The sequence below is a fragment of the Oncorhynchus keta genome, chromosome 17, assembly GCF_023373465.1.
Source record: "Oncorhynchus keta strain PuntledgeMale-10-30-2019 chromosome 17, Oket_V2, whole genome shotgun sequence".
In the NCBI taxonomy this organism is placed as follows: Eukaryota; Metazoa; Chordata; class Actinopteri; order Salmoniformes; family Salmonidae; genus Oncorhynchus; species Oncorhynchus keta.
The window spans coordinates 38,231,855-38,259,337 of NC_068437.1; the positions used below are offsets into that span (position 1 = coordinate 38,231,855).

At 42.4% G+C, this 27,483-nt stretch overlaps 1 protein-coding gene across 3 annotated transcripts; it reads left to right on the forward strand.

The window, feature by feature from the left end:
- Window positions 1–1,948: 1,948 nt before the first annotated feature.
- On the forward strand, window positions 1,949–26,643 carry si:dkey-103i16.6 (uncharacterized protein LOC557125 homolog). 3 transcript variants are annotated; one of them, XM_035789753.2, is made up of 9 exons: window positions 1,949–2,213; window positions 19,296–19,338; window positions 23,026–23,257; window positions 23,487–23,708; window positions 23,818–24,050; window positions 24,354–24,454; window positions 24,711–24,872; window positions 25,161–25,373; window positions 25,551–26,643. In XM_035789753.2, the coding sequence occupies exons 3-9, from the start codon at window positions 23,034–23,036 to the stop codon at window positions 25,767–25,769; spliced, it is 1,374 nt and encodes a 457-aa protein (XP_035645646.1). In that variant the 5' UTR covers window positions 1,949–2,213; window positions 19,296–19,338; window positions 23,026–23,033; the 3' UTR covers window positions 25,770–26,643. The 3 variants fall into 3 exon arrangements, with proteins under 3 accessions (XP_035645646.1, XP_035645647.1, XP_035645645.1); XM_035789754.2 differs by lacking the exon at window positions 19,296–19,338 and having other exon boundaries at window positions 25,585–26,643; XM_035789752.2 differs by lacking the exon at window positions 19,296–19,338 and having other exon boundaries at window positions 1,950–2,213.
- The last annotated feature ends 840 nt before the right edge of the window (window positions 26,644–27,483 follow it).

Genomic DNA, 27,483 nt, shown 5'->3' on the forward strand with positions numbered 1-27,483 from the left:
GGGAGCATTTGACAGTGATCGTGGTCGTAACGGACGTAGGCAATGAGGGAGTGATCGCTGACATCCTGGTTGAAAACAGCAGAGGTGTATTTAGAGGGAAAGTTGGTCAGGATGATATCTAAGATGGTGCACATGTTTACGGATTTGAGGTTGTACCTGGTAGGTTCTTTGATAGTTTGTGTGAGATTGAGGGCATCTAGTTTAGATTGTAGGGTGGCCGGGGTGTTAAGTATATCCCAATTTAGGTCACCTAGCAGTATGAACTCTGACGATAGATGGGGGGAAATCAATTCACATATGGTGTGCTGCTTTCTGTGGTGGTGGGACAGCCAGTAGAAAATAACAAGTGTAGGGGTTGGTAATGTTCTCTAGTTGCGCCGTGATTGGTTCAGTGTTTTGTCACTCATGGTGAAACTCATGGTCACTGAAAAATCTACAGGGAGAACTCGAAAATTCAAGCCCCTTGTGTGCTGCCATAGATTTACATTAAAAGTGCCCATCCAAGAAGCCTCAAGTTCATTGGCCATAGATACAATGACATCAAATAACATTATACCTACCGTAGCTACTTTCAAAATCTTAGCTAGCAAGCTGGACAAACAGTCATCACCATGAATCAAGTCCGCAATCTACTGGCAAATCCTTTTCAATCCTTGTCATATGAAGCAAAATTATAGACAAAACGCATCGGTGCTCATCGGCCATTGGACATAAACATTACACAACAAGTTGGAAATGGCCAATTCAACAATGAGTGGTTTGGAAGGAATCAGTGGCTAATTGAAAGCATTGCAAAGCAATCACTAGCCTGCTATTCAGTGGAGAGGGTGTGTGGTCCAATTCTTGGTTTAAAGGTCTCTTTTCCAAGCTTAAAAGGATAAACATTCACATGCAACACCAGGGGCCAGGAAAGGTTGAATACATTGGCCATGCTGTCAATCCAGCATGACTTCTGCCGCGTTAAAAACAACTGGAAACGCAGAACTGGGAAATCTCAGACTTCAGTGAGTTCAAGACAACTGGGAACTCTGAAAAAAAACAGGCTTTGACTGGGAAAATACATTTAGAATGTTCATCCAACTTGGAATTCCATGTCAGGAACTCAGGCCTCTTTCCAGAGCCCCGACCTGAAGATAACTGACGTCATGATCCGACCTTGTTTTTTTCAGAATTCCCAGTTGTCTTGAAAGCACCATAAATCCAGAGATTGCCAGACATTGATGACAAAGTTTGATGACAAAATTTGCCTACAAGAAGGACTGCGGCGCCACCTTCCTGTTCAAGTGAGCACAGCACAAAAAGGTGATTCCAAAAATGTTTTGTATGCCGCTGCATAAATGATTTAATATGCCAGGGAGATATGTATAATGTAGCTAAGAAAGTAATACAAAGTGTATGTTGTGTAGTAAGTAGCCCATGTGCCTCATCCTAATAATTTGGTCCTTTTCCCCCTTATAGTTTAGCCTACTGTTCTGACCTGGTGGTGCACATGTAGCCTATAGCCTGTTTTAGACAAATGTAGTCATTGAATATTTTAAGAGCTTTCATTGTCTGCTTATATGCCCCCTTCATTTATCCTACAGTTCTGACATTGTGTACAAGGACAACACTGTACATTTCAAAAGTGCGGAACAAATAGTTATATTGACTACGTCTGTTTTTCCCCACTCATTAATGTCTTAATCGAAATTACGGATAGCCTCTTATTCTCATCATTCTCTTATGCCATAGTTTGTACATTTCAATTGTCAGTAAAAAAAACACATTTGTTTAAAAAGGCAATAAATGAGGCTGAATTAATTAATTAGACCATGTTTTTGTACTCAAATGTAAGTAGGCCCACTGTATAATAAATAAAACATCGAAAAGTCTATGCCATTTCTAAATTTCAGAATTTTGGCGGGAGATGGCAAACCATTTCAAATCGCATATGCACAGAGAATGATTTTCCCGCACTGAAAGCTGGAAGTGACGTACTTCCTTCGCGGTAAATGGTGCTGCATGCGACAGATGCCAGCGGAGAAATACAGCAACACAGAAGTCTAAACAGGTGCAATTCAAACTTTCTTCGGAGCTGGCCAAGTAGAAGTTGTCACTATGTTGCACGCGTCACAGTCTGCATGTTGATGTCGAACATCGCTTGTTGCGCAACATCTTCAACGCGCGCCTTCCGTCCCATCAGCTTTCTAAAGTTCCGCCCTCTGGAAAGACAGGTAATTTTACATGTTTATCGAACATTGCCTTCAGTTTGCGTGTTTATAAAATCATAAAAATTTGCTTACTTCGTAACTTAACTTGCATGATTTTGTGCAAGATAAGGAATAACGCTAGTCTCTTACAAAAGCATTGACAGCAGAGCCTACAATCCTTGAAAGCCAAAATGTTGTATTCGACATCTATTCTATTTAGCTAGCCTGTGTTTGTTCAGTGTTTTGATAACCGCAGCCATACTCTTGACCTGGTTACCAATGCACTTTCTATTGACATATCCTCCTGAATTGTTGTTACTTTCTGATCTGTGCATTTTTACTATTTTGTTGCCCAACGCGTTATTAAGAAACGCTATCTTACCTCTGAAGCTGCTACAGATTTGATTGTGTATGAACAATACTCCACCACCTAGTCTGCCTTCCTCTTGTGAGGATTTAGTTGATGACTAATAACAAATTAAGCGCAACCATTAATGCCATAGCTCCAGTAAAGTTGAAAAGGCCACATCCAAACGGAGAGCCCAATTAAAGATACATTTCAGAAAGATAGCAGAAGCAGAGAGAGTCGAAGTTGGTAGGGCCATTATGATATTCTGAGAGAAACTTGGCATATATAACAAGGCAATTAGAAATGACAGACTGGCTCAGTTTTCTAACATAATCACTACAAATCTGAATAATTTGAGTGTGCTCTTCTCGACCATTGATGGTTTGATAAATCCTACCCCTGCAAGCCTATGGGAACTTTCCTCCACATCTAAATGTGATGGGTTGGCAGCATATTTTAGAGAGAACCAACATTAGGCTAGGTATCAGTCAAGCAAGTCCTGATGAGAAGTTTAATATGTGCTCTAGCCTACCACGCAAAGGCACTATGGATTTATTTTCCCTGGTTGACACAGACATGCTCAGGAAAGTGATGTCACAATTTAAGCCTTCTACCTACCTTCTCAATCCCACCACCTTCAAAAAAGTTTAAATTGCATATCTGAAAAATTGTTACTCACTCCCTGTCCACAGGAACTTTCCCCACTGCACTAAAAACTGCTATGTTGAAACCCCTTCTGATGAAAAGTAATCTAGATTCTTTAGCTTTTAGCAATTTTTGGCCAATCTCCAGCCTTCCATTCTTAAGAAAAATTCTGGATAAATTGGTTTTCAAACAGCTAAATTATTTGCCAACTATATTTCTGAAATATTCCTATCTGTTTTTCATGCCCACCACAGCACAGAGACAGCCTTAGTTAATGTGGTAAATGATCTTAGAGCCAACACATGCCAAACTGCCCTCTGTCTTTTTAATCTTAGATTTAAGTGCTGCATTCAACACTGTTGACCATGATGTCCTTCTGGACAGGCTAGAAAGTGGGTTGTCATCTCCGGTCCAGTTTTAAATTGGTTTAGGACCTATTTAACTGGTCGAGAGTGGCGTTCCACAAGGTTCCATTTTAGCTCCACAGATAAATTATTAGACTGTGTTAGTGATTTAAATACTTGGATGGCTCACAACTTCTTCCAGCTAAATCAAGACAAGACCAAGGTACTTATTATTGGAGCCGAAGCACAGAAAGAGACTCTAGCCGCACATTTTAATTCACGGGCAATAAAGATAAAACATCAGATAAAAAACCTAGGTGTAATTATTTATTCTGAACTCAATTTTGAATCGCACATTAGGAATGTCACCAAAATAGCTTTTTACCACCCGAGGAACATTGCCACAGTGCGGCCGTTTCTCTCTCAGGCTGATGCAAAGAGACCCATGCTTTTATTACAAGTAGGCTTTACTTATGTAATGCTCTCATGTCTGGTCTATCCAATAAACCCATTGGTCAACTGCAAAACATACCGAATGCTGCAGCACGGGTACTGACCAAGACCAGGCTGTCTGTGAGTTTTAGAATTAATTTTAAGATTCTTCTATTGGTTTCTAAATTAATCTACAATTGTGTACCACAATACATATATGCCATTTAGCAGACGCTTTTATCCAAAGCGACTTACAGTCATGTGTGCATACATTCTACGTATGGGTGGTCCCGGGAATCGAACCCACTACCCTGGCGTTACAAGCGCCATGCTCTACCAACTGAGCTACAGAACCACGTCAAACATGCTTTTAAGTTGTGTACCCAGTATGTCCCTCAGGTTCTCCGGAACTGCCTTTTAACTATCCCAAAGCCTAGGACCAAGAAGCATGCAGAGGCAGCCTTTAGTTACTATGCCCCCAGCCTTTGGAATAGCCTGCCAGAGATCCTGAGGGGGGATGAAACTGTGGACATATTTAAGAGATCTTAAAATACATATTTTTAGGTTTGTTTTTCCTTACAGTGCTTTTTAGTTATTCAGCTTGTCAGTCTTACAAAAAGAAAAAAAAGTTTCTCATTTTTTTTTTGTAGTAGGTGTTTCAGCTTTTATGTTCATTATTTTTTTAAACATTTTTTTCCCTGTAAAGAACATTGTTGGGTTCCATGTCTATAATGTACTGTCTAAATCTATTTTGATTTGATTTACGACACAACAATCACTTTATTATGTAATAATAATGATACATGGGACTTGTATAGCACTTTTCAATTATCCAAAGTCGCTTAACAATATGTAGGTCTACCTTTATTCTAAATCACAATCAAAGTGATTGTTGTGTTATAAAGATACTTTTGGTCAAGTAGTATATGTGGACACCTGCTTGTCGAACATTTCATTTCAAAATCATGGGCATTAATATGGAGTTGGTCCCCCCCCCCCCTTTGCAGCGATAACAGCCTCCACTCTTCTGGGAAGGCTTTCTACTAGATGTTGGAACATTGCTGCTGGGACTTGCTTCCATTCAGCCAGGAGAGCATTAGTGAGGTCGGGCACTGACGTTGGGTGATTACACTCGGCTCGCAGTCTGTGTTACAATTTTTCCCAAAGGTGTTCGATGGGGTTGAAGTCAGGGCTCTGTGCAGGCCAGTCAAGTTCTTCCATACCAATCTCGACAAACGATCTCCGTATGGACCTCGCTTTGTGCACAGGGGCATTGTCATACTGAAACAGGAAAAGGCCTTCCCCAAACTGTTGCCACAAAGTTGGTAGCACAGAATTGTCGAGAATGTCATTGTATGATGTAGCATTAAGATTTCCCTTCACTGGAACTAAGGAGCCTAAACCATGAAAAACAGCCCCAGACCATTATTTCTCATCCACCAAACTTTACAGTTAGCACTATACATTTGGCCAGGTAGCGTTCTCCTGGCATCCACCAAACCCAGATTCGTCCGTCGGACTGCCAGATGGTGAAGCGTGATTAGTCACTCCAGAGAACGCGTTCCCTCTGCTCCAGAGTCCAATAGAGGCAAGCTTTACACCACTCTAGCCAACGCTTGGCATTGCACATGGCGATCTTATCTTTGTTTGAAGCTGCTCGGCCATGGAAACCCATTTCATGAAGCTCCTGATGAACAGTTATTGTGCTGACATTGCTTCCAGAGGCAGTTTGGAACTTGGTAGTGGGTGTTGCAACAGAGGACAGACGATTTTTGTGCTTCAGCACTTTGTGGTCCCGTTCTGTGAGCTTGTGTGGCTTACCACTTTGTGGCTGGGTCATTGTTGCTCCTAGACATTTCCACTTTACAATAACAGTACTTACAGTTCACTGGGGCAGCTCTAGCAGGGTAGAAATTTGACGAACTGACTTGAACTGATCCTATGACGGTGCCACATTGAATGTCACTAAGCTCTTCAGTAAGGCCATTCTACTGTCAATGTTTGTCTATGGAGATTGCATGGCGGTGTGCTCGATTGTATAAACCTGTCAGCAACTAGTGTCGCTGAAATAGCCAAATCCACTAATTTGAAGGTGTGTCCATACTTTTCTCTCTCTCTCTCTCTCTCTCTCTCTCTGTGTGTGTGTGTAATTCCAAAAGAAACGCCATCTTGATTTAAAGTCAGGAATGAACTAATATAGTGTAAAACTCTACAGATCTGGGTGACCAGGCTAATAGTATTGGGGATTAGTGATAGCGAGCCCAAGATGTACTCTTAAGGAGCCTAATGTTACCATTACTCCTTAAGGTCCAAGGACCTTATGTTATTTTCAGAGGTAGACTGGCTCTGGCAGCCAAAACGGCCATATGCATTCTGCAATATGGACGGGAATAACAGTAACCTAATTTTATTGACAATATTTTACATAAAACATCTTGCTGTGCTGCTATTTTTAGTTTCTATAAACTCAGTGGAAAACATTCTCTACATTCAGCCCCAGTCTAATTTTGAGGAGCGTTTCTTTAAAACATGCATCCAATACCCTTGATCCCTTACATAATAGATGTATTTTATACAGTGCTTTTCATACAGAATCGTTTGCTTTTAAAAAACAAACAAAACATATGAATGAAGCTGGCAGTTCATGGGAGATGGTTTTCCACAGCCAGATAAAATGACACCAATAATACTAATGTACAGCAGTGGAGGCTGCTGAGGGGATGACGGCTCATAATAATGTCTGGAACGGAGTGAACGGGATGGCATCAATCACATGGAAACCATGTGTTTTGTATTTGATACCATTCCACTCATTCCTCTCCAGCCGTTACCAGGAGCCTGTCCACACCAATTAAGGTGCCACCATCCTCCTGTGATGTAAACTCATCAAAAAAAGAAACGTCCTCTCACTGTCAACTGTGTTTATGTTCAGCAAACTTAACATGTGTAAATATTTGTATGAACATTACAAGATTCAACAACTGAGACATAATCTGAACAAGTTCCACAGACATGTGAGTAACAGAAATGGAATAATGTGTCCCTGAACAAAGGGGAGGGGGGGTCAAAATCAGAATTAACAGTCAGTATCTGGTGTGGCCACCAGCTGCATTAAGTACTGCAGTGCATCACCTCCTCATGGACTGCACCAGATTTGCCAGTTCTTGCTGTGAGATGTTACCCCACTCTTCCACCAAGGCACCTGCAAGTTCCCAGACATTTCTGGGGCGAATGGCCCTAGCCCTCACCCTCCAATCCAACAGGTCCCAAACGTGCTCAATTTGGATTGAGATCCGGGCTCTTCGCTGGCCATGGCAGAACACTGACATTCCTGTCTTGCAGGAAATCACGCACAGAACGAGAAGTATGGCTAGTGGCATTGTCATGCTGGAGGGTCATGTCAGGATGAGCCTGCAGGAAGGGTACCACATGAGGGAGGAGGATGTCTTCCCTGTAACGCACAGCGTTGAGATTGCCTGCAATGACAACAAGCTCAGTCCGATGATGCTGTGACACACCGCCTCAGACCATGACGGACCATCCAGCTCCAGAGTACAGGCCTCTGTGTAACTCTCATTCCTTCGACGATAAACGCAAATCCGACCATCAACCCTGGTGAGACACAACCGCGACTCATCAGTGAAGAGCACTTTTTGTCAGTCCTGTCTGGTCCAGTGACGGTGGGTTTGTGCCCATAGGTGTTGGTAAAATTATGATTAAATGATTGAACAAATAATTTTAAATGGAACTGTAACGAAGTAAACTTATACTCTGTTTTATTATATCTGATTAACAATGTGAGTTCATAAGATGTGATTGTGTGACACAGACAAGGAGTAATTAAAGTTAATGAACACCATTCCAACTAGGAAGAAAGAAGTGGACTGTGTAAACAGATAAGGTCGTTAACCTATGGTTGAACCGACGAAACTGAGCTCTGGGGTGTTTAAGATAACCTAGGAATGCACTCACTGTCTTTTCTGTTAATTAGAACTGTCAGCTAAGGGGTGATCGATAATGTTGAGGGGTCAAAAGTTACCTGGGAGTGTGTTAGTAAGTTAGAATGAACTTTTCACCTCACTTTGTCCGTGTCGAGAGGAGGGGTTTCTGTTAAGCAATGAAAGGACGTCATGTTTTGTATATAAACTGTTGCTCGTGGTGAAGTGGCAACGCGCTCCGAGAAAAAATTCTGTTACCTATTATTGAAAAGACTGGTCTCTGTCTATTTTATGCAAACAATAATCTTACAAATTCTCATAAAATAGATGAAGGGTTTTCAATTAATGAAAACATATTTGCATCATTAAATTACAGTAACAATAGGTGACGTTGTTGCCGGTGATGTCTGGTGAGCACAGGCCTACAAGCCCTCAGTCCAGCCTTTTGCGGACAGTCTGACCACTGCTGGAAGGATTATGCGTTCCTGGTGTAACTCGGGCAGTTGTTGCCATCCTGTACCTGTCCCGCAGGTGTGATGTTCGGATGTACCGATCCTGTGCAGGTGTTGTTACATGTGGTCTGCCACTGCGAGGACGATCAGCTGTCCAGCCTGTCTCCCTGTAGCGCTGTCTTAGGTGTCTCACAGTACGGGCATTACAATTTATTGCCCTGGCTACATCTGTATGTCTCCTTGCAGCATGCCTAAGGCACATTCACACAGATGAGCAGGGACCCTGGGCATCTTTCTTTTTGGTGTTTTTCAGAGTCAGTAGAAAGTTAGTGTCCCAAGTTTTCATAACTGTGACCTTAATTGCCTACCATCGAACAGACTGTTAGTGTTGACTGTTCCACAGGTGCATGTTCATTACTTGTTTATGGTTCATTGAACAAGCATGGGAAACAGTGTTTAAACCCTTTACAATGAAGATCTGTGAAGTTATTTTTACTAATTATCTTTGAAAGACAGGGTCCTGAAAAAGGGACCTTTCTTTTTTTTGCTGAGTTTACATCTGCACTAGCCATCTTCATACTCAATATCTACAACTTCACCTGTAAAATCTTAGGAAGCCAGTAGATGGCAGTGCAGCCTAAGAGCCCAGCCTCTGTTATCAGCTACGCCGTACTACGGGCTTATTCTACAGTGCAGGCATCAGCCTAATGACTGATATACAAATCACTTTGCATCATAAATAACAACTCATTGGGAGAGGCGAACGTCGAGAGCCATGCATCCTCTGAAACGCGTCCCTTCCAAGTGCTTCTTGACACACTGCTCGCTTAACCCAGAAGCCAGCCGCACCAATTTCAGTTTATGACAAAACAAGCAGTTTAGAGAATCATTGAACCATCTAAACCTCTGTGAAATAACTTTTCAATCACCAGCAATGTTGTATTTCCAGATGTTTGAACGGGAAGCATAGACATAGAGCACATAGAACATATCTATCGCTTCTTATATTTGCCTTTGAGTGACTGATCTTTAGCTCACATTTCTATGTGAATTGGTCGGGTCGCCTAAAAAGTTACACATTTCAACTTTTAAAGCTTTTTTTTATACATTTTGTATTTGTATGTTTAGCTCATATAATATTTTAAAGTATGCATTAACCTCTACGGGATTGGTGCCCCCGCCATGGGACAACTGAGCTAATGTGATTAGCATGACTATTGTTTGAGGAGAGTGCACAGTTATGTACTTAAAAGTATCAATAAACCAATTTGGTACATTTGGGCAGACTTCATACAACATTTTGACCAGTAATGGTTCATTGGATCAATCACGGCAGAGTTGCAAAGGAATAGCCATATCTCAGACTGGCCAATAAAAATAAAATATTAAGATGGGCAAAAGAACACAGACACTGGACAGAGGAACTCTGCCTAGAAGGCCAGCATCCCGGAGTCGTCTCTTCACTGTTGACGTTGAGACTGGTGTTTTGCAGGTACTATTTAATGAACCTGCCAGTTGAGGACTTGAGGTGCCTGTTTCTCAAACTAGACACACAAATGTACTTGTCCTCTTGCTCAGTTGTGCACCGGGGCCTCCCAATCCTCTTTCTATTTTGGTTAGGGCCAGTTTGCACTGTTCTGTGAAGGAAGTAGTACACAGCGTTGCACGAGATCTTCAGTTTCTTGGCAATTTCTTGCATGGAATAGCTTTAATTTCTCAGAACAAGAATAGACTGAGTTTCATAAGAAAGTGCTTAATTCTCAAGTACCCAATTTTCATACTTGAGTAAAAGTAAAGATACTTTAATAGGAAATTACTCAAAAGTGAAATTCACCCAGTAAAATACTACTTGAGTAAAAATGTAAAAGTATTTGGTTTTAAGTATTGAAAGTAAAAGTATAAATAATTTAAAATTCCTTTTATTAAGCAGACCAGATGGCACAATTGTTAATGCTTTTCTAATTTTCAGATAGTCAGGGGCACACTCTAATCCTCAGACATCATTCAGAAACACAGCATTTTGTATTTAGTGAGTCTGCCAGATCAGAGGAAGTAGAGATGACCTGGGATTTTTTTCTTGATAAGTGTGTGAATTTGACCATTTCTGTCTTGCTAAGCTTTCAAAATTAGTACTTTTGGGTGTCAGGGAAAATGTATTGAGTCAAATTTTCTTTAAGAATGTAGTACAGTAAAAGTAGTCAAAAATATAAATAAAGTACAGATACCCCAAAAAATGACTTAAGTACTTTACACCACTGCCATCTGCCCTGGCCTGTCTCCCCCTGTCTGGTACAGGTACTCCTGCTGTGCACTCCCCTCTCTCCTGAGCTTTCACTTGCCTCCAGCACACATGCAGTGTTGGGCGAGTGACTTTGAACTTACAATGGCTAGCCCCAAGTTGTTATTTTTCTCTTGTGCTTTATGCTATTTGCCTCATGACTCCTGTGGGCTTTGTTAACTATGAATTTGCTTATTTACCCAACTGTGACAGACTGTTTGTTCCCATACTCGGAACTCTGACTCACTATTGGTTACACGGAATCTTGGTGTCCCGTCCTATTCTAACCACCTCTCGCCGGCTTTGTATTCATGCTACCTGATGGAATTGCTGTACAATATGATCTTGTTGCCATCGAATGCACATTAAAATGTTATAAATCAACACTGCAAAGCTCCCCCTGTCTTCTGCCGTGCCCTGATTGTATTACTGCTGATAATATCTGGAAATGTGCATGTACACCTTTGCCCATCTACTGTTGCTAGCCCCAATTCTGATTTGAGTTCTCATATTTGGGGTGGCAGGTAGCCTAGTGGTTAGAGCGTTGGACTAGTAACCGAAAGGTTGCAAGATCGAATCCCTGAGCTGACAAGGTAAAAATCTGTCATTCTGCCTCTGAACAAGGTGTTAAACCACCTGACCAAGTCCTAAAGCAATTAGACTTCCTAAATCTTTCTCAGATTATTACCAATCCCACAAGACACCCAGAAAAGGCTACTCTTCTTGATGTTATCCTCACAAATAATCTTGATAGGTATCAGTCTGGTGTTTTCTGTAATGACCTTAGTGATCACTGTTTTACAGCCTGTGTTCGTAATGGCTGCTCAGTGAAACAACCTGTCCTGATTTGTCATAGACGCTTGCTAAAAAACTTTAATGACCTGGCCTCTGGAAATTGGTATAGAATCAGCTTGATCCTCTGTTGAAGACACTTGGATCTTCTTTTTTGATATTTTCAGTGGTATTGTTAACAAATATGCGACAATAAAGAAAATGATCATTAAAAACCGGTTCAGTCCCTGGTTCGACCGGGATCGGGCAGTTACTCCACCTCAAGAATTGCATTTGGCAAATCGCTAGGCCATATGCATACTCAGGCTGACTGGTTCTTGTTCAGGCAAATTGGAAATAAGTGCACTCAGGCTATACTGAAGGTCAAAATTAGTTACTTTAAGGAGCAGTTCTCTCTCTGTGAGTCTAACCCCAAGAAGTTCTGGAAAACGGTTAAAGACCTGGAGAATAAACCCTCCTACTCACAGCTACCCATGTCCCTTAATGTTGACAATGTGGTTGTTACTGACTAGGAGCACATGGCTGAGCTTTAATCACCACATAATTAAGTCAACATTCCTATTTGACTCTGCCTTGCCCGTCCAACATTTCCTCATCTCCCACCCCTTCTAATGTTGCTATCCCCGATGCTCCTCCCTATTTTTCCCCTGCCAGGCTACAAAGTTTCTCCCTGCAGGTGGTCACTGAGTCTGAAGTGCTAAAGGAGCTCCTTAAACTTGACCCACGTAAAACTTGATCCGTTCTTCTTTAAGGTTGCTGCCCCTGTCATCGCTAAACCTATCTCTGACTTTTTTAACCTGTCTCTCCTCTCTGGGGAAGTTCCCTTTGCTTGGAAGGCAGCCACAGTGCGTCCTTTTATTTAAAGGGGGAGATCAAGCTGATCCTAACTGTTACAGGCCCATTTCTATTTTGCCCTATTTATCAAAAGTGTTGGAAAAACTTGTTAATAATCAACTGACTGGCATTCTTGGCGTCTATAGTATGCAATCTGTTTTCCGCTCAGGTTATGGATGTGTCACTGCAACTTTAAAGGTCCTCAGTGATGTCACCATTGCCCTTGGTTCTAAGCAATGTTGTGCTGCTATTTTTATTTACTTGGCGAAAGCTTTTGATATTGTAGACCATTCCATTCTTGTGGGCCGGCTAAGGAGTATTGGTGTCTTTGGCCTGGTTTGCTAACTACCTCTGAGAGTGTAGTGTATAAAGTCAGAACTTCTGCTGTCTCAGCCACTGCCTGTCACCAAAGGAGTACCCCAAGGCTCGATCCTGTCCCATGCTCTTCTCAATTCACATCAACAACATAGCTCAAGCATTTACACGGAACCCAAACCGGCTGCGCGCTTTCGCCATTGTGCACTATCGTGCATAAATGTGTTTTGTCCCCCTACACCAAACGCGATCATGACACGCAGCTTAAAATATCAAAACAAACTCTGAACCAATGACATTCCTTTGGGGTCAGGTCGAAAAGCATTAAACATTTATGGAAATTTAGCTCGTTAGCTTGCACTTGCTAGCTAATTTGTCCTATTTAGTCATTAGTAGTATCCAGTAGCCTATGGCGTGTAGCTAGTGAGATTTAGATTTGGTGGTTGAATAATTCATGTAGTTTTGAGCATTTTTTAAAAAGATTTGACCATATTACTTAATCTTACACTTTGAACCTCCATTTCCTCTGTCCAATCTCATTAAGGTTTGAGTGTTGCCTACATTTTACTGCTCTCTTCTGTCATTTAACTACAGAGAGGAAGAAAATGCATGCTTTGAATAATTCTGCTGGCAGTACTTCATTAGAAAAAGTAACTGGACAAGAGTCATTAGTTGTAGTCATTTGTGTTGACTTGGAAATCACTCTACTAAGCAACAAGGCTCAACCCCCCGTCTCTCTCTCTCTCACTTGCTCTCTCTTTGAGCAAACAATATATACCCAACACAAATTAGTTGCTTTGTGCCAATTGAGAATCCAACAAAGATGCAACACTAAGTGAAATGTCATTAGTGCAGGGGTGGGGGGAAAGAACAGACACTTTTGCCTCTTCAGAAGTCTTCAAGAGGTCTCCATGGTGACTGAGCTGCCTGTCAATTCCAATCCTTGCCATTGAGGGGCAGCATTGATCGACAGGTGGACCAAGGGGAAAAGTAGAGTTTGGCAGCAAGCAGAGGGTTAATGCTTTTAAGTTAAACGTTTTACTGCCTGTCTCTTTGTCTCAGATTGTGTATCAGGCTGAGTAGCTGTTAAAACCCACCAGGATTTTGCATTGCTCACTCTCTCAGCAACTGTAGCCTTGAGGTTATTAAAGACACATCAGCTTCAAACGGTCCATGGTAGAACACAGTGTTCAGCTCCAGCATTGGTACTAGTTAGTGTGCCACTTTTTCCACATAAGCCTAATTTTTCACTTGGGACCTCTTGTAGAGTAGCGGTTGAGGTGTGTGTGGTGGGATTCTGTATGAATCTACAGGAGATGTTGGTCTCTCTCTGACTTGTAAAATGATTATAGAGCTGCGCTGTTCTGGAGGGGTGAGGCAGGGTAAGGGTGGTGAGCAGAGTTGAGGGACAGCTCTAATTAGATTACTGTAACCCCCATATGTGGGCCCACCTCACACCTGGTGGTCCTTGCACCCCATCCCAACGGGAGAGGATTTGGACTGCGGGGACTGAGCTTTTGGTTGGGGAGAGGTGGGAGAGCTGCCCCAACTCAAAGGCCATGTCGAGGGGAGGGCTCTCAAATCCTCTCTAAATCTTTTGTCATTTATACAGGGATTTATTTGTCATTAAAGAACAATCATGGTATCAGAGCAGCATCAAGTAGCATAATTGCATTTAAGAATATTTTTGATTTATTATAGAAATAAATACAAACCCTCTCTGGCCATTCATTGTTGCACTGGGTATTGATCTATTTTCCAAACTGGGGCTATATATTTGGTTACATCCACTGAATATGGTGAATTGGACATCACCAACTGCACTTGTGCTGCCAGTCAGGCCCATAGTAAACTAATTGCAATACATTTGTCAACACAAGTCGCTGAACGAAGATTCCCCCTCTCTCTCTTCTGTTGACTTAACTCTGCGTGTTTCCCCCAGTAGCTAGCTACCGACAGCTCCTGTCAGGCTGCTCATTCCATTACTGAGAGACCGTTGCTAGCCTCCTCACCATGGTTTCCTCCAACCCTGGCGACCATGTTGGTTTTTGCCCTCCCCTTTGGAGTTAAGCCCCCATGTTCAGGCTTGTTAAGTCTCTCTTTAGCACAAGACAACTTTCTCCCCCCTCACTCACAATGGAGCTGACCTCTGGAGCACATATCAGCTGGACATTACCCTTCCACTGCAGCGGTTGTTTTCTGCTCTACTTTAGCATTTATTAGGTTGAAGTGGGAGGAGAAATAGGAGGAAGATCCTAAAAATTGTCAGACTCCAGCCACCCAAGTCATAGACTCTTCTGTCTGCTACCACACAGCAAGCAGTACCGGATAGCCAAGTCTGGGACCAAAACAGCTTCTATAACAGCTTCTACCCCCAAGTCACATGATTGCGGAAAAGTGAATCAAATGGGTACCAGGACTATTTACATTGACCCCCGTATTTTATTTGTATTTATTCTTATTTTTTGCACTGACTCTCTTGCACAGGCTTTATGTACACTCACTGGATTCTAACCACCCTGTCACACATACTACACTGACACTCCAACACGCACACATATTGATGACACAAACGCTTATGCTACTCTCTGTTTATCTATGCATAGTCACTTTACCCCTACCTGTACAGTGCATTCGGAAAGTATTCAGACCCGTTGACTTTTCCCACATTTTGTTACGTTACAGCCTTATTCCTAAATGAGTTCAATTGTTTGTTTTCCTCATCAATCTACACACAATACCCCATAATGACAAATCCAAAACAAGTTTTTTAGGTTTTTTGCAAAAGTATATATATATTTTTTTTAAACATCACGTTTACAGTATGCAGACCATTTGCTCAGTACTTTGTTGAAGCACCTTTGGCAGTGATTTCAACTTCGAGACATCTTGGGTATGACGCTACAAGCTTGGCACACCTGTGTTTGGGGACTTTCTCCCATTCTTCTCTGCAGATTCTCTCCGGTTGGACAGGGAGCGTCACTGCACAGCTATATTCAGGTCTCTCCAGAGATGTTAGATCGGGTTCAAGTCTGGGCTCTGGCTGGGCCACTCAAGGACATTCAGAGACTTGTCCTGAAACCACTCCTGCGTTGTCTTGGCTGTGTGCTTAGGGTCATTGTCCTGTTGGAAGGTGAACCTTCACTCTCAGTCTAAAGCCGTGAGGGCTCTGGAGATTTTATCAAGGATCTCTCTGTACTTTGTTCCGTTCATCTTTCTCTCGATCCTGACTAGTCTCCCAGTCCCTGCCGCTGAAAAACATCCCCACAGCATGATGCTGTCACCACCATGCTTCACCACAGGGATGGTGCCAGGTTTCTTCCAGACGTAACGCTTGGCATTCTGGCCAAAGAGTTTTAAATCTTGGTTTCATCAGACCCGAGAATCTCGTTTCTCATAGTCTGAGAGTCCTTTAGGTGCCTTTTGGTAAACTCCAAGCGGGCTGTCAAGTGCCTTTTTTTTTTTTTTACTGAGGAGTGACTTCTGTCTGGTCACTCTACCATAAAGGCCTGATTGGTGGAGTGCTGCAGAGATGGTTATCCTTCTGGAAGGTTCTCTCATCTCCACAGAGGACATCTGGAGCTCTGTCAGAGTGACCATTGGGTTCTTGGTCACCTTCCTGACCATGGCTCTTCTCCCCCGATTGCTCAGTTTGGCTGGGTGGCCAGCACTAGGAAGAGTTTTGGTGATTCCAAACTTCTTCCATTTAAGAATGATGGAGGCCACTGCGTTCTTGGGAGCTTCAATGCTGCAGAAATGTTTTGGTACCCTTCCCCAGATCTGTGCCTCGACACAATCCTGTGTCTAAGCTCTACGGACAATTCCTTCGACCTCATGGCTTGGTTTTTGCTCTGACATGCACTGTCATCTGTGGGACCTTTTATACATACAGGTGTGTACCTTTCCAAATCACATCTAGTCAATTGAATTTACCACAGGTGGACTCCAAGTTTTAGAAGCATCTCAAGGATGATCAATGGAAACAGGATGCACCTGAGCTCAATTTGGAGTCTCATAGCAAAGGATTTGAATACTTCTGTAACTTTATACAACTTTATTTTAAATATAAAGTTGCAAAACTTTCTGGGGTATTCTGTGTAGATTGAGGAAATGTTTTTATTTCATCCATAATAGAATAAGGCTGTAGCATAACAAAATGTGGAAAATATTACCTCCACTAACCCGTACACCTGCACATTGACTCTGTACCGGTACCCCTTGTATCTAGCCTTGTTATTGTGTTACTATTTTCCTTTAGTTTATTTAGCAACATTTTATTAATATTTTCTAATTCTGGATTGTTGGTTAAGGGTTCTCAAGTAAGCATTTCACGGTAAGGTTCTATTCGGCACATGTGACATACAGTTTGTTTTATTTGATTCATACTTAACTTCAGATTCAACCATCCTTAAACCCTTACACTCGTGGGAATTGGCCTATATGGATGGGGCTAAATTTAAATGTTTCTTACAGAAGAAATATGGAAACATGCATGAACATGGTAGCAATTAAAAGGGAACCGTTTCGATATTATTGGAAAATGATTAAAGGTGAGGACACAACAGTTCACCTGATACAAGATTGAATCCAAGCATTACACTGTTGAATACCTAGGATAGGATAAAGTAATCCTTCTCACCCCCCTTAAAAGATTTAGATGCACTATTGTAAAGTGGCTGTTCCACTGGATGTCATAAGGTGAATGCACCAATTTGTAAGTCGCTCTGGATAAGAGCGTCTGCTAAATGACTTAAATGTAATGTAATGTAATGATTTTATGTGCATTTGACATTTTATTTTACTTTTTGCCACATTTGATGACAACGAAATCTGAAAATACTCTGGATACATTCAGTAGCATAATATTATTGGACTATGTTTGGTAGGTCCTGGACAAACAAATACATTGTGTTTGTGTTTTCAAGTGGCCACACACCTCGTGTGCACAGTTCCTAAGTAATTTCAATGTACTTTTATGACTCAAAAGAAGAGTCTTCAACTATAAAGTGCTTTCCTAGCTGTGTTGTTGTGGAACTATAGCAAGCACACTTGTAGTTGTTTGGTTTGGAACACAACCCTGTATCCACAATTACTTTTGTTTACACAATCCAAAAACAGTCCCTTGTAAATCACAATCTGGGTCAGGTGGGCATCATTTGAAGGCATGTTCTATTGCCAACATGACTCGCTAAATTATAAAATACGATCTTAGTCTTGGGCTTTCACAAGGCAATTCAAATCAAATGTTATTGTTCACCTACACATATTTAGCAGATGTTATTGCAGGTGTGGCGAAATGCTTGATTGTTCAGGACAACCCAGGGTATAACTCCATGTCATCTTGTAACTACATCAAACATAGTGATCATAAACGTTGACACTAGAGGTCGACCGATTATGATTTTTCAACGCCAATACCGATTTACTGGAGTACCAAAAAAAAGCAGATACCGATTAATCGGACAATTTAAGAACTATATATTTGTAGTAAGGACAATTACAAAAGTACTGAATTAACACTTTTATTTTAACTTAATATAATACATAAAGTAAATCAATTTATTCTCAAATAAATAATGAAACATGTTCAATTTGGTTTAAATAATGAGAAGAAAATAAAAGTGCAATATGTGCCATGTAAAAAAACAGCTCATGTTTAAGTTGCTTGCTCAGAACATGTTATGTCATAATTATGTAAAATTCTGGCAAATGACTGTCTTTGTTAGGAAGAAATGGTCTTCATACAGTTCGCAACGAGCCAGGCGGCCCAAACTGTTGCATATACCCTGACTCTGCTTGCACAGAACGCAAGAGAAGTGATACAATTTCCCTAGTTAATATTGCCTGCTAACATGAATTTCTTTTAACTAAATATGCAGGTTTAAAAATATATACTTGTGTATTGATTTTAAGAAAGGCATTGATGTACATTAGTGCAACGATTGCGCTTTTGTTAAAACATCACCTGTTTGGCGAAGTAGTCTGTGATTTGATTATAAATCAATTATATGCAACGCAGGACAAGCTAGTTAAACTAGTAATATCATGAACCATGTGTAATTAACCAGTGATTGATTGTTTTTTTGTATAAGATAAGTTTAATGCTAGCTCGCATCTTACCTTGGCTCCTTTTTGCACTTGCGTGCCATGCAGTCTCCTCGTGGATTGCAATGTAATCGACCATAATCGGCATCCACAAATGCAGATTTACTGATTGTTATGAAAACTTGAAATCGGCCCTAATTAATCGGCCATGCCGATTTTAATCAGTCAACCTCTAGTTGAGACTATATATGACATGAGATTTATGATATGGAAATGTGAAGTCCATATTTTGGGGGGTGTTTTGCTTGCTGGTATGACATCAAAGCGGCGGCAGCGTCTTGCTGTGCGAGATGCTCAAGTTCAGAATGTCTGTTAGTCAAAACTCATACAGCGCTGTGAAGCGGTGACCGAGACCCTGAGCTCTGACTTCATGTATAGCATGTTACTGTAAAGCCACTGTTTCTATTTGGGTGCTTATCAGTGCCCAGATCTGCCATTTTCAACCTGTATACTGGTGCGGGTGTAAAGGGCTACCTATTGAATGGATAGGCTATCCATTAAATAGTTACGAAAGTTAGGCCTAGTTAACCATTTTCAGGAATTAAGCACATATGATCACACTATCTATACATGTTTTCTGCTTGCTAAATTCGCTTACCTATTCATCCTGTTCCTCTTCTAGAGCAGGATCATGTGGGTTTAGATCTGCTATCAGGCATGTTGAGGTGAGTTATGGTTCTAATTAACCCATTTTTCTGTTCACAAGGTTGCTATGTGTGGGACAAGACCAATGAAACATTCAGTCCACTGCTTCATTTGTCCCCAATCATTCCACCTAAAAGAAGCCTGCCCTTCACCTTCATTATGACTCTGGAATGCCCCTTTGCGCAAAATGGGCAAACAACATCCGAACACACACTCTCATTGCTGTTTCTTACTTGCTGCATTAACTCTCTCTTGAAGACGACTGTTATACTGTGGCTCATGCCAGGACTGAGTGGACTAGCCAGTGACCCTGCACCATCTGTGTTGGACCTTAATAACCAGTGCAGTGATTTATTGGTCCTACTCAGCAGTGTCTTTTTGGGGGGATTAAATACCCCCCCCTCCCCCACCTGAGCTTTTTAATACAACTGCAGGAACATGCATGAAAGCAGTGGTGATGTGGGGACTCCAGCCTTTCAGGACAAGATGCCACTTAAAAATATGAAATGTCCAGAAAATGAGCTCATAGTTTTCTTGGCTAAAAAAATTATTTGAAAGTCAAGTTGCTGTTCCTTTTTGATATGTTTGTCTTAGAGTTAAAGTTATGCTACAGATGTTTTATCATTTTAGCCAGTAGTTTTGAAAGTGGCGCTCAAGTCTAAACGGGTTACTGAAAATTCTATATGTCATCCATTTCGTATGATATCTTACATCCTGAAAAAAAAAATTGTACAACATGTTAAGAATTTGTAAGTGCTTAAGATCCCGTTCAATATCTTTAAGAGTAGGCCTATTTATTTTCTTCAGGAACACCAGCTGTAGATTGGCTACAAGATGTTTTCTTTTACCATGTCGATGCTAGCTACCCACCATAGAGACACTTAGAATATCTCCCCCCTCCATCAGTCAGTAGCCTAAATGTTCTTATAGCTTTGTTGTGTATTGCATCAATGTCATGTGAACTGCTTACATTGAGACCCCCCATGTCACCACCTCCTGAGGCCGATAAGGAGCCCTAGTGAAAAGCCTGGTCTTATCTCCTCTCCATGCTCTGACGCTGGCCCTGCTTTATGGGTAGTAGCTCCTTTGTCTCGTCTCTTTCTCTCTCTCCCCTGATCACTCTCACTCACTCATTGCCCATGCAAGTTCTTTGAAGGCCCAGAAAAGGTTTGCAAAAGACACACACACACCCTCCTTTCTGTTCTCTTCTCCTTCGTTCCCTCCATATCATTTCTCTGCACCCCCTCTCCTTTTCTCCTCTGTTTGAGGGGGCCTGGAAGGGGCATCCTCCTTTCTCTCCCAGCTGGGTTTGTTGACACACAGTCAATCAAGGGTTCTCTTTCACCCCTGTCCACCACCCCGCTTTTTACCCTCGCCCCCCCCCCCCTCACTCCACCTCTACTCGCCCCTCTCTTCTCTCTCAGAACATGAAAGCTGCCACAGCTGTGGACTGTATTAGCATAGCCGCTGAAGAGGGGGGGTGCTAAATATATTACAGCCATTACCTTTTGTTTGAGCGGTGACCGTTTTTAAAACATTTCAGCTTTTCACTGGGCCAAGGGAGGGAGCACAAAGGAACGCCACTATGATTCTGTTGAAACTGATTTTTAAATATGGGTCAGAAAGCTAGAGTAATTCAGAGGGAGGGGGTTCAGAGCGTGTAAAGCTGTGTGAAACCTGTTGGAGCTAAAACCAATTAAGTTGTTTATTATACAGTACCAGTCAAAAGTTTGAACACACCTACTCATTCAAGGGTTTTTCTTTATTTTTAGAATGTAGAATAATAGTGAAGACAAACTATGAAATGACACATGTGGAATCATGTAGTAACCAAAAAAGTGTTAAACAAATCTTAATAGATTTTAGATTCTTCAATGTAGCCACCCTTTGCCTTGACGACAGCTTTGCACACTCTTGGCATTCTCTCAACCAGCTTCACCTGGAATGCTTTTCCAACAGTCTTGAAGGAGTTCCCACATATGCTCAGTACATGTTGGCTGCTTTTCCTTCACTCTGCGGTCCAACTCATCCCAAACCATCTCAATTGGGTTGAGGTCAGGTGATTGTGGAGGCCAGGTCATCTGATGCAGCACTCAATCACTCTCCTTCTTGGTCAAATAGCCCTTACACAGCCTGAAGGTGTGTTGGGTAATTGTCCTGTTGAAAAACAAATGATAGTCCCACTAAGCGCAAACCAGATAGGATGGCGTATTGCTGCAGAATGCTGTTAAGTGTGCCTTGAATTCAAAATAAATCACTGACAAGTGTCACCAGCAAAGCACCCCACATCCGTTCACCTACTCTGCATCTCACAAAGACATGGAGGTTTGATCCAAAAATGTCCATTCAGACCAAAGGACAGATTTCCACCGGTCTAATGTCTATTGCTTGTGTTTCTTGGCCCAAGCAAGTCTCTTCTTCTTATTAGTCTCCTTTAGTAGTGGTTTCTTTTCAGCAATTTGACCATGAAGGCCTGATTCACACAGTCTCCTCTGAACAGTTGATGTTGAGATGTTTCTGTTACTTGAACTCTGTGAAGCATTTATTTGGGCTGCAATCTGAGGCTTATCACTAATGAATTTATCCTCTGCTGCAGCGATAACTCTGGGTCTTCCTTTCCTGTGGTGGTCCTCATGAGAGCCAGTTTCATAATAGAGCTTGACATTTAAAAAAATAAAATAAAATATTAAAACAATTTGACCCCCTTTTCACCCCAATTTCGTGGTATCCAATTATTAGTAATTACTATCTTGTCTCATCGCTACAACTCCCGTACGGGCTCGGGAGAGACAAAGGTCGAAAGCCATGCGTCCTCCGAAACACAACCCAACCAAGCCGCACTGCTTCTTAACACAGCGCACCTCCAACTCGGAAGCCAGCCGCACCAATGTGTCGGAGGAAACACCATTTCCTTGGTTAGCGCACACTGCTCCCGGCCTGCCACAGGAGTCGCTGGTGCACGATGAGACAAGGATATCCCTACCGGCCAAACCCACCCTAACCCGGACAATGCTAGGCCAATTGTACATCGCCCCACGGACCTCCCGGTCGCGGCCGACTGCGACAGAGCCTGGGCGCCAACCCAGAGTCTCTGGTGGCACAGCTAGCACTGCGATGCAGTGCCTTAGACCACTGCGCCACCCGGGATGCCTGAGCTTGATGGTTTTTGCGACTGCACTTGAAGAACTTACAAAGTGAAACTATTTAACTTTTAACAAAGCACACCTGTTAATTGAAATGCATTCCAGGTGACTACCTCATGGTTCTGGTTTAGAGAATGGCAAGATTGTGCAAAGCTGTCAAGGCAGCTTTGCACAAAGAGTCTTTGAAGAATCTTAAATATAACAGTTTTATTTAACACTTTTCTTTGGTGATTACATGATTCCATATTACATGATTCCATATGTATTATTTCATAGTTACAATTTAGAAAATATAAACATTTAAGAAACCCTTCAATAGAAAAAAAGGAATCAATGGATTAAGAAATATGTAACATTTAAAATAATAAGTGGCTGAACAAACAAGTGCATGATATTTCACCTAAATTCAGATTCCCCCCCCCCCTAATTTCCAAACAAATCTTTTTCATCCAACACATCTCATAGTGGTAAAGACTTTTTGATTTTCAGATGAAAATGTGAGCAAGCTTCTGACTGAAGTGTCAAGAGACTGACTTTTGGACGGTCCTGTATTTCCATTGGCAGGTGGAAATATGAGCAAGGCCAGATCCAGCTGGGACAAGAGGTCCCCCCAGGGGCCTGCCCTCACCAGGGTGACCCGTAGCTCCACCCCCCAGGCCTGGCACACAGAGCCGCCCCAGGACTCTGGGCCTGGCCCACATGGGACCCAGCAGAGGAAGCAGACAGACTCAGCCCTACCCCTGGCCCAGGACCTCAGTCAAATGAGCGTGAGTGGACAGGACACCTCACTATCACGGTAATTCCAGTTACATCAGTCATGAAGAATATTTTCAGTTATCCAGTTGGATGGATACTTGTACTTCTTGCATTTGGGAAGAACTGAATTGAAGATGTATTCTGCTCTCTATTCCATTTTACAGCAAATATCTTTTGTAAAATTAATAACATCAAAAGATTGGAGACTGTGGGGTCACAGATGTGACAATAAGATTGAATAATGATTTTCTAACTTTGTGGTGTTTCAGGAAAGGGAGGGTGTCTAAGGGCAGCAGTGGCCCCATCCAGGCGGGTCCGTCGTCCTCTGCCTCTAAGCCTACACAGAGCTCCCCCTCTGGGCCGGCAATGAATCCCTCTCCCCGGGGAGGCCTGGCTGCTGTGGCTCGACTGGTGAAACTGGGGCGCTGTAAGAACGTGGTGGTGGTGGCCGGTGCAGGCATCAGTACGGCCAGCGGTATCCCAGACTTTAGGTGGGGTTGTGGGTGCAAGTCCTATGGGTTCTAGAGTATACTTGCTCACTTTCTCTTGCTCTCGTTTTTGTCTCACTCCAATTTGTGTTTCTATCCTCCCTCCCACTAGGACCCCGGGCACAGGGCTGTATGCCAACTTGGCCAAGTACAACATCCCCTACCCGGAGGCCATCTTCAACATCGAGTACTTCTCCAACGACCCTCGGCCCTTCTTCTCCCTGGCCAAGGAGTTGTACCCAGGCAGCCACCGACCCAACTACATCCACTACTTCATCCACATGCTGCACCTCAAGGGCCTGCTGCTCCGCATGTACACCCAGAACATTGACGGCCTGGAGAAGAGTGGGTGTGGGGGGAGGGACTGGGTGGGTCTTTTGGGAAAAGTACTTGGGAAAGTGAATCTGCTCATGTCTAAGTTTATAAGGACATTAGCTATATTTGAAGTCTACTCGTCCTTCAATAAAATGTGTGGTAGAAAACAGAAAGAAAGCACAGAATTTCAGCATGCCTTTCATTGTGACAGAGCAGGGGAAACTTAAACAGGCAGTATCATCTCAAACAACTGACATTAAAGATGTGAGAAAGGACATCACAATCCATGTTAGTGAATGTTATTGACACTGACTCATCCTCTCCCCTTAACAGTAAGTGGCATCCCAGACGAGAAGCTGGTGGAGGCTCATGGAAGTTTTGCGACTGCTTCCTGTCACCTGTGCTACACCCCATTCCCTGCCCAGGAGGCCAAGGTAAACCAGGACAAAAGGTCACCAGCCCATGCCAATCACAGGTGGTCAGCAAAATATCAGAAATGAAAAGAACTTAATTCACAAAACCCACAAAGAGATGGCAATAATAAGCCACAAGTTTAACACAGATGAATATGGACTTGATTCAGGGTTTGCTTTAAAGAATATTCAAGATATTAAAATGCAGGTGCTAAACAGCCTAAAGTAGTCCTGGTAAATCTTTGACCAACTTCTCTTGGATGACCGTCTCTTCCAGAGTGCCATAATGAGTGACAAGGTCCCGGTCTGTACATTCTGCCAGGCCACGGTCAAACCGGACATAGTGTTCTTTGGAGAGGACCTTCCTGAGAAGTACTTCCTGCATTCTAAAGACTTCCCTAAAGCTGACCTGCTCATCATCATGGGCACGTCTTTACAGGTGAACCTCAAAACTGTTAAGCGGCTGCAGAAATGTTATATTGGCTACTGAAACAGTACCGCACCACACGGCCAACTACTCGACACTATTTGTCACTTGAGTTCAGTTTCCTAAAAGTGTTCATTCACTTTTTATTTTAGCTGATCTTAACCAGATTACAAACTTAAAAACAGTTGTGATGAAACAACACCATAAGACTTGAAAATAAGCACAAAATAGTGAACCAATGTCATAACATCAGCGTTCTTTCTATGGATCTGACTCTGTCTCACATGTGGTTTCTGCCAGATCGAGCCCTTTGCCAGCCTGGTGAACACAGTGAGGTCCACGGTTCCGCGGCTGCTCCTGAACCGGGACGCAGTGGGTCCCTTTCAGAAGGTGCCCCTGAGGAGGGGCGACTACATAGAGCTGGGGGACCTGGTGGACACGGTCAGGAGGTTTGGTGAATTTCTAGGGTGGCATTCCGAGATCCAAGACCTGATGACCAGTCTGGAAAATGGGGTATGTACAATGCAACACTTTCTATATATATATTCAGTTTAGGCCAGTGTTATTCCTAGTGGCATCTGCTTAAAATATAGGCTGTTTGAACTAGCTTGCTCTCTCTTGGTTTGTCATGGGCTTAGATTAGTATTTTTATGTGTTGTGAACAAAACTGGTTGCGTCATTTCTCTGCAGACCATTCCTACTCTGGTAAGCAATGTTTCATCAGGAAGGGGCCGAGAAGGGCCCACCCAGACCAAAGCCACTGGCCTGGGGAGGAGAGGGGCATCAGAGCCCCGAGGAAGGTTGCCCCCTAAGTCCAGGCCAGGGGCCCGTGGCCCCACCAACGGCAGCAGTGAGAGCGACTCCGAGTCAGACAGCAAGAGCATAGTTTCATCCAGCCCAAGTAAATGAAACTGAACATCCCCCCAAAAAAAATACACTCATTTCAATTGGTTGAGGAAATACTGGTAAAAGTTTGTGTACACGTGTGCATATGTATAGTATGAATGTTTCAAATCAATGCAAATTGACATTTTCAGCACTTAAGTGAACCTCTTCGTTGTTTGAAATGGCCGGCAAAGTGAGGATTCGGGGGTTTGTCTAAATGGGGTGGGGGGGGGTGTAAATGGGTATTCAGGCTTGGGGGAGGAGGGCAGGAACTTGGGCTTATGCCCAGTTTGTAGAGGACAGTGGTAAATTACCATGGGAGACGTGACCTCCCGAGTTTGCAGTGTCCCGCTGTGTGTGTTTTCAGACACCGCTGCCACTGAGTGGGGGGCTCCTTCCAAAACTCATAAATGTCTCTGCCCCTCAACAAAGGACCCAATATCTGTGTATGTGCGCATTTGAAACGTATGCAGAGTTTGCTCTGAGTGACAGGTTCCATGCTCTGTCAATGTTGGCCTAATGCAAGTATTCCATTTTGCACAAACTCATTGCACTGATCTCCACAGGTCACATGTACACCCGTCTATGCATTACCCCTCTGGGATTCAACACTTCACATTTTGAATTAAAGACCATTGAGCACTTGTATTTTCAGGACAAAAGATAAAATGATCCTTTTTTAAATGTTTTTACTTATGAATGGGCAGTTTCCTTTTTTCATCATCCTCATGAAAGGTTCAGAAGTTTCAACGCCAGGATAAGGGTTGTCCTTAATTCATATTTGTGGTTTTAACTGTGTACTTCATGTATTCCTTTTGGTTAGATTTATTTTGGACAGGACTGTATTGTTATATTAATTGTACAAAAATACATATTTAATAAATTAAACTTAGCCTTTCGTCTGTGTATTCCACTAAAAATGCAAAGTCCTATCTCATGTCTATATCTGTGATTGGTACATAAAATACAATTCAGGATAGTTCATATGTAATAACTTTGAAAGAGGCCTGACATTTTTATATATAAAAGCCACATTAAATATACATTCTTTCCCCCTTCCAAACGGGAACCCAAGTGATCGTGTGTGTGCTCCATTGTTTTTTTGTGCGGAGGACAACTGACATTGCCTGACGACTCAACATGAATTCTTCCGCTAAATACTTCAGTCTGAGACTGCTATCATTGAAGTTGTTTGTAGTGACAACATTTCAGGGGTATTGTACAAAAAGTTATTGATTGGATCATCTCTAACCAATCAGACTAGCATAGCCAATGACACATTTTCAAACCTCTGCTTTACCCACGTGTGTTCTCACGCTGACCCAACCCAATCGGTTTCTGGGACCAATCAAAAGTTTCAAATCGAAAGTTCTCTCCTAAAAACATCTTGGAGGTACTCTTGGTGCTTTCAAAACTGGTAACTGAAAAAAAACCGAAGTCAAATCATGTCAGTGTTCTTCAGGTCAGAAAGTCTGAGCTCTAGAAAGATGCCAGGTTCCAAGTTGAATGACCGTTCAAAAAAAAGTATTCCCAAACTGTTTTTCACTCGGAAGTTAGCGATCTGAGTTCCCAGTTGTTTTTGAACACGGCATCAGATCTAGACTCAAGGTAGAGAAGAAACAATGTCTGATCATGGCGTAGTGTTTGGCAGCTGAAAGGAGTTGGGGTAGTCAGGCAACAACTGACAGGGAGTATAGTTACAGTATTATTTTACAAGTTCATTATGTTCTAGCTAGAG

Bases quoted from the DNA above. Each gene is read 5' to 3' on its own strand.
- si:dkey-103i16.6 (XM_035789753.2), top strand. From the start codon at position 23,034: ATGAGCAAGGCCAGATCCAGCTGGGACAAGAGGTCCCCCCAGGGGCCT. The intron at 24,051-24,353 runs GTGGGTGTGGGG...TCCCCTTAACAG, and splicing joins CATTGACGGCCTGGAGAAGA to TAAGTGGCATCCCAGACGAG. The intron at 24,873-25,160 runs GTGAACCTCAAA...GGTTTCTGCCAG, and splicing joins TCATGGGCACGTCTTTACAG to ATCGAGCCCTTTGCCAGCCT.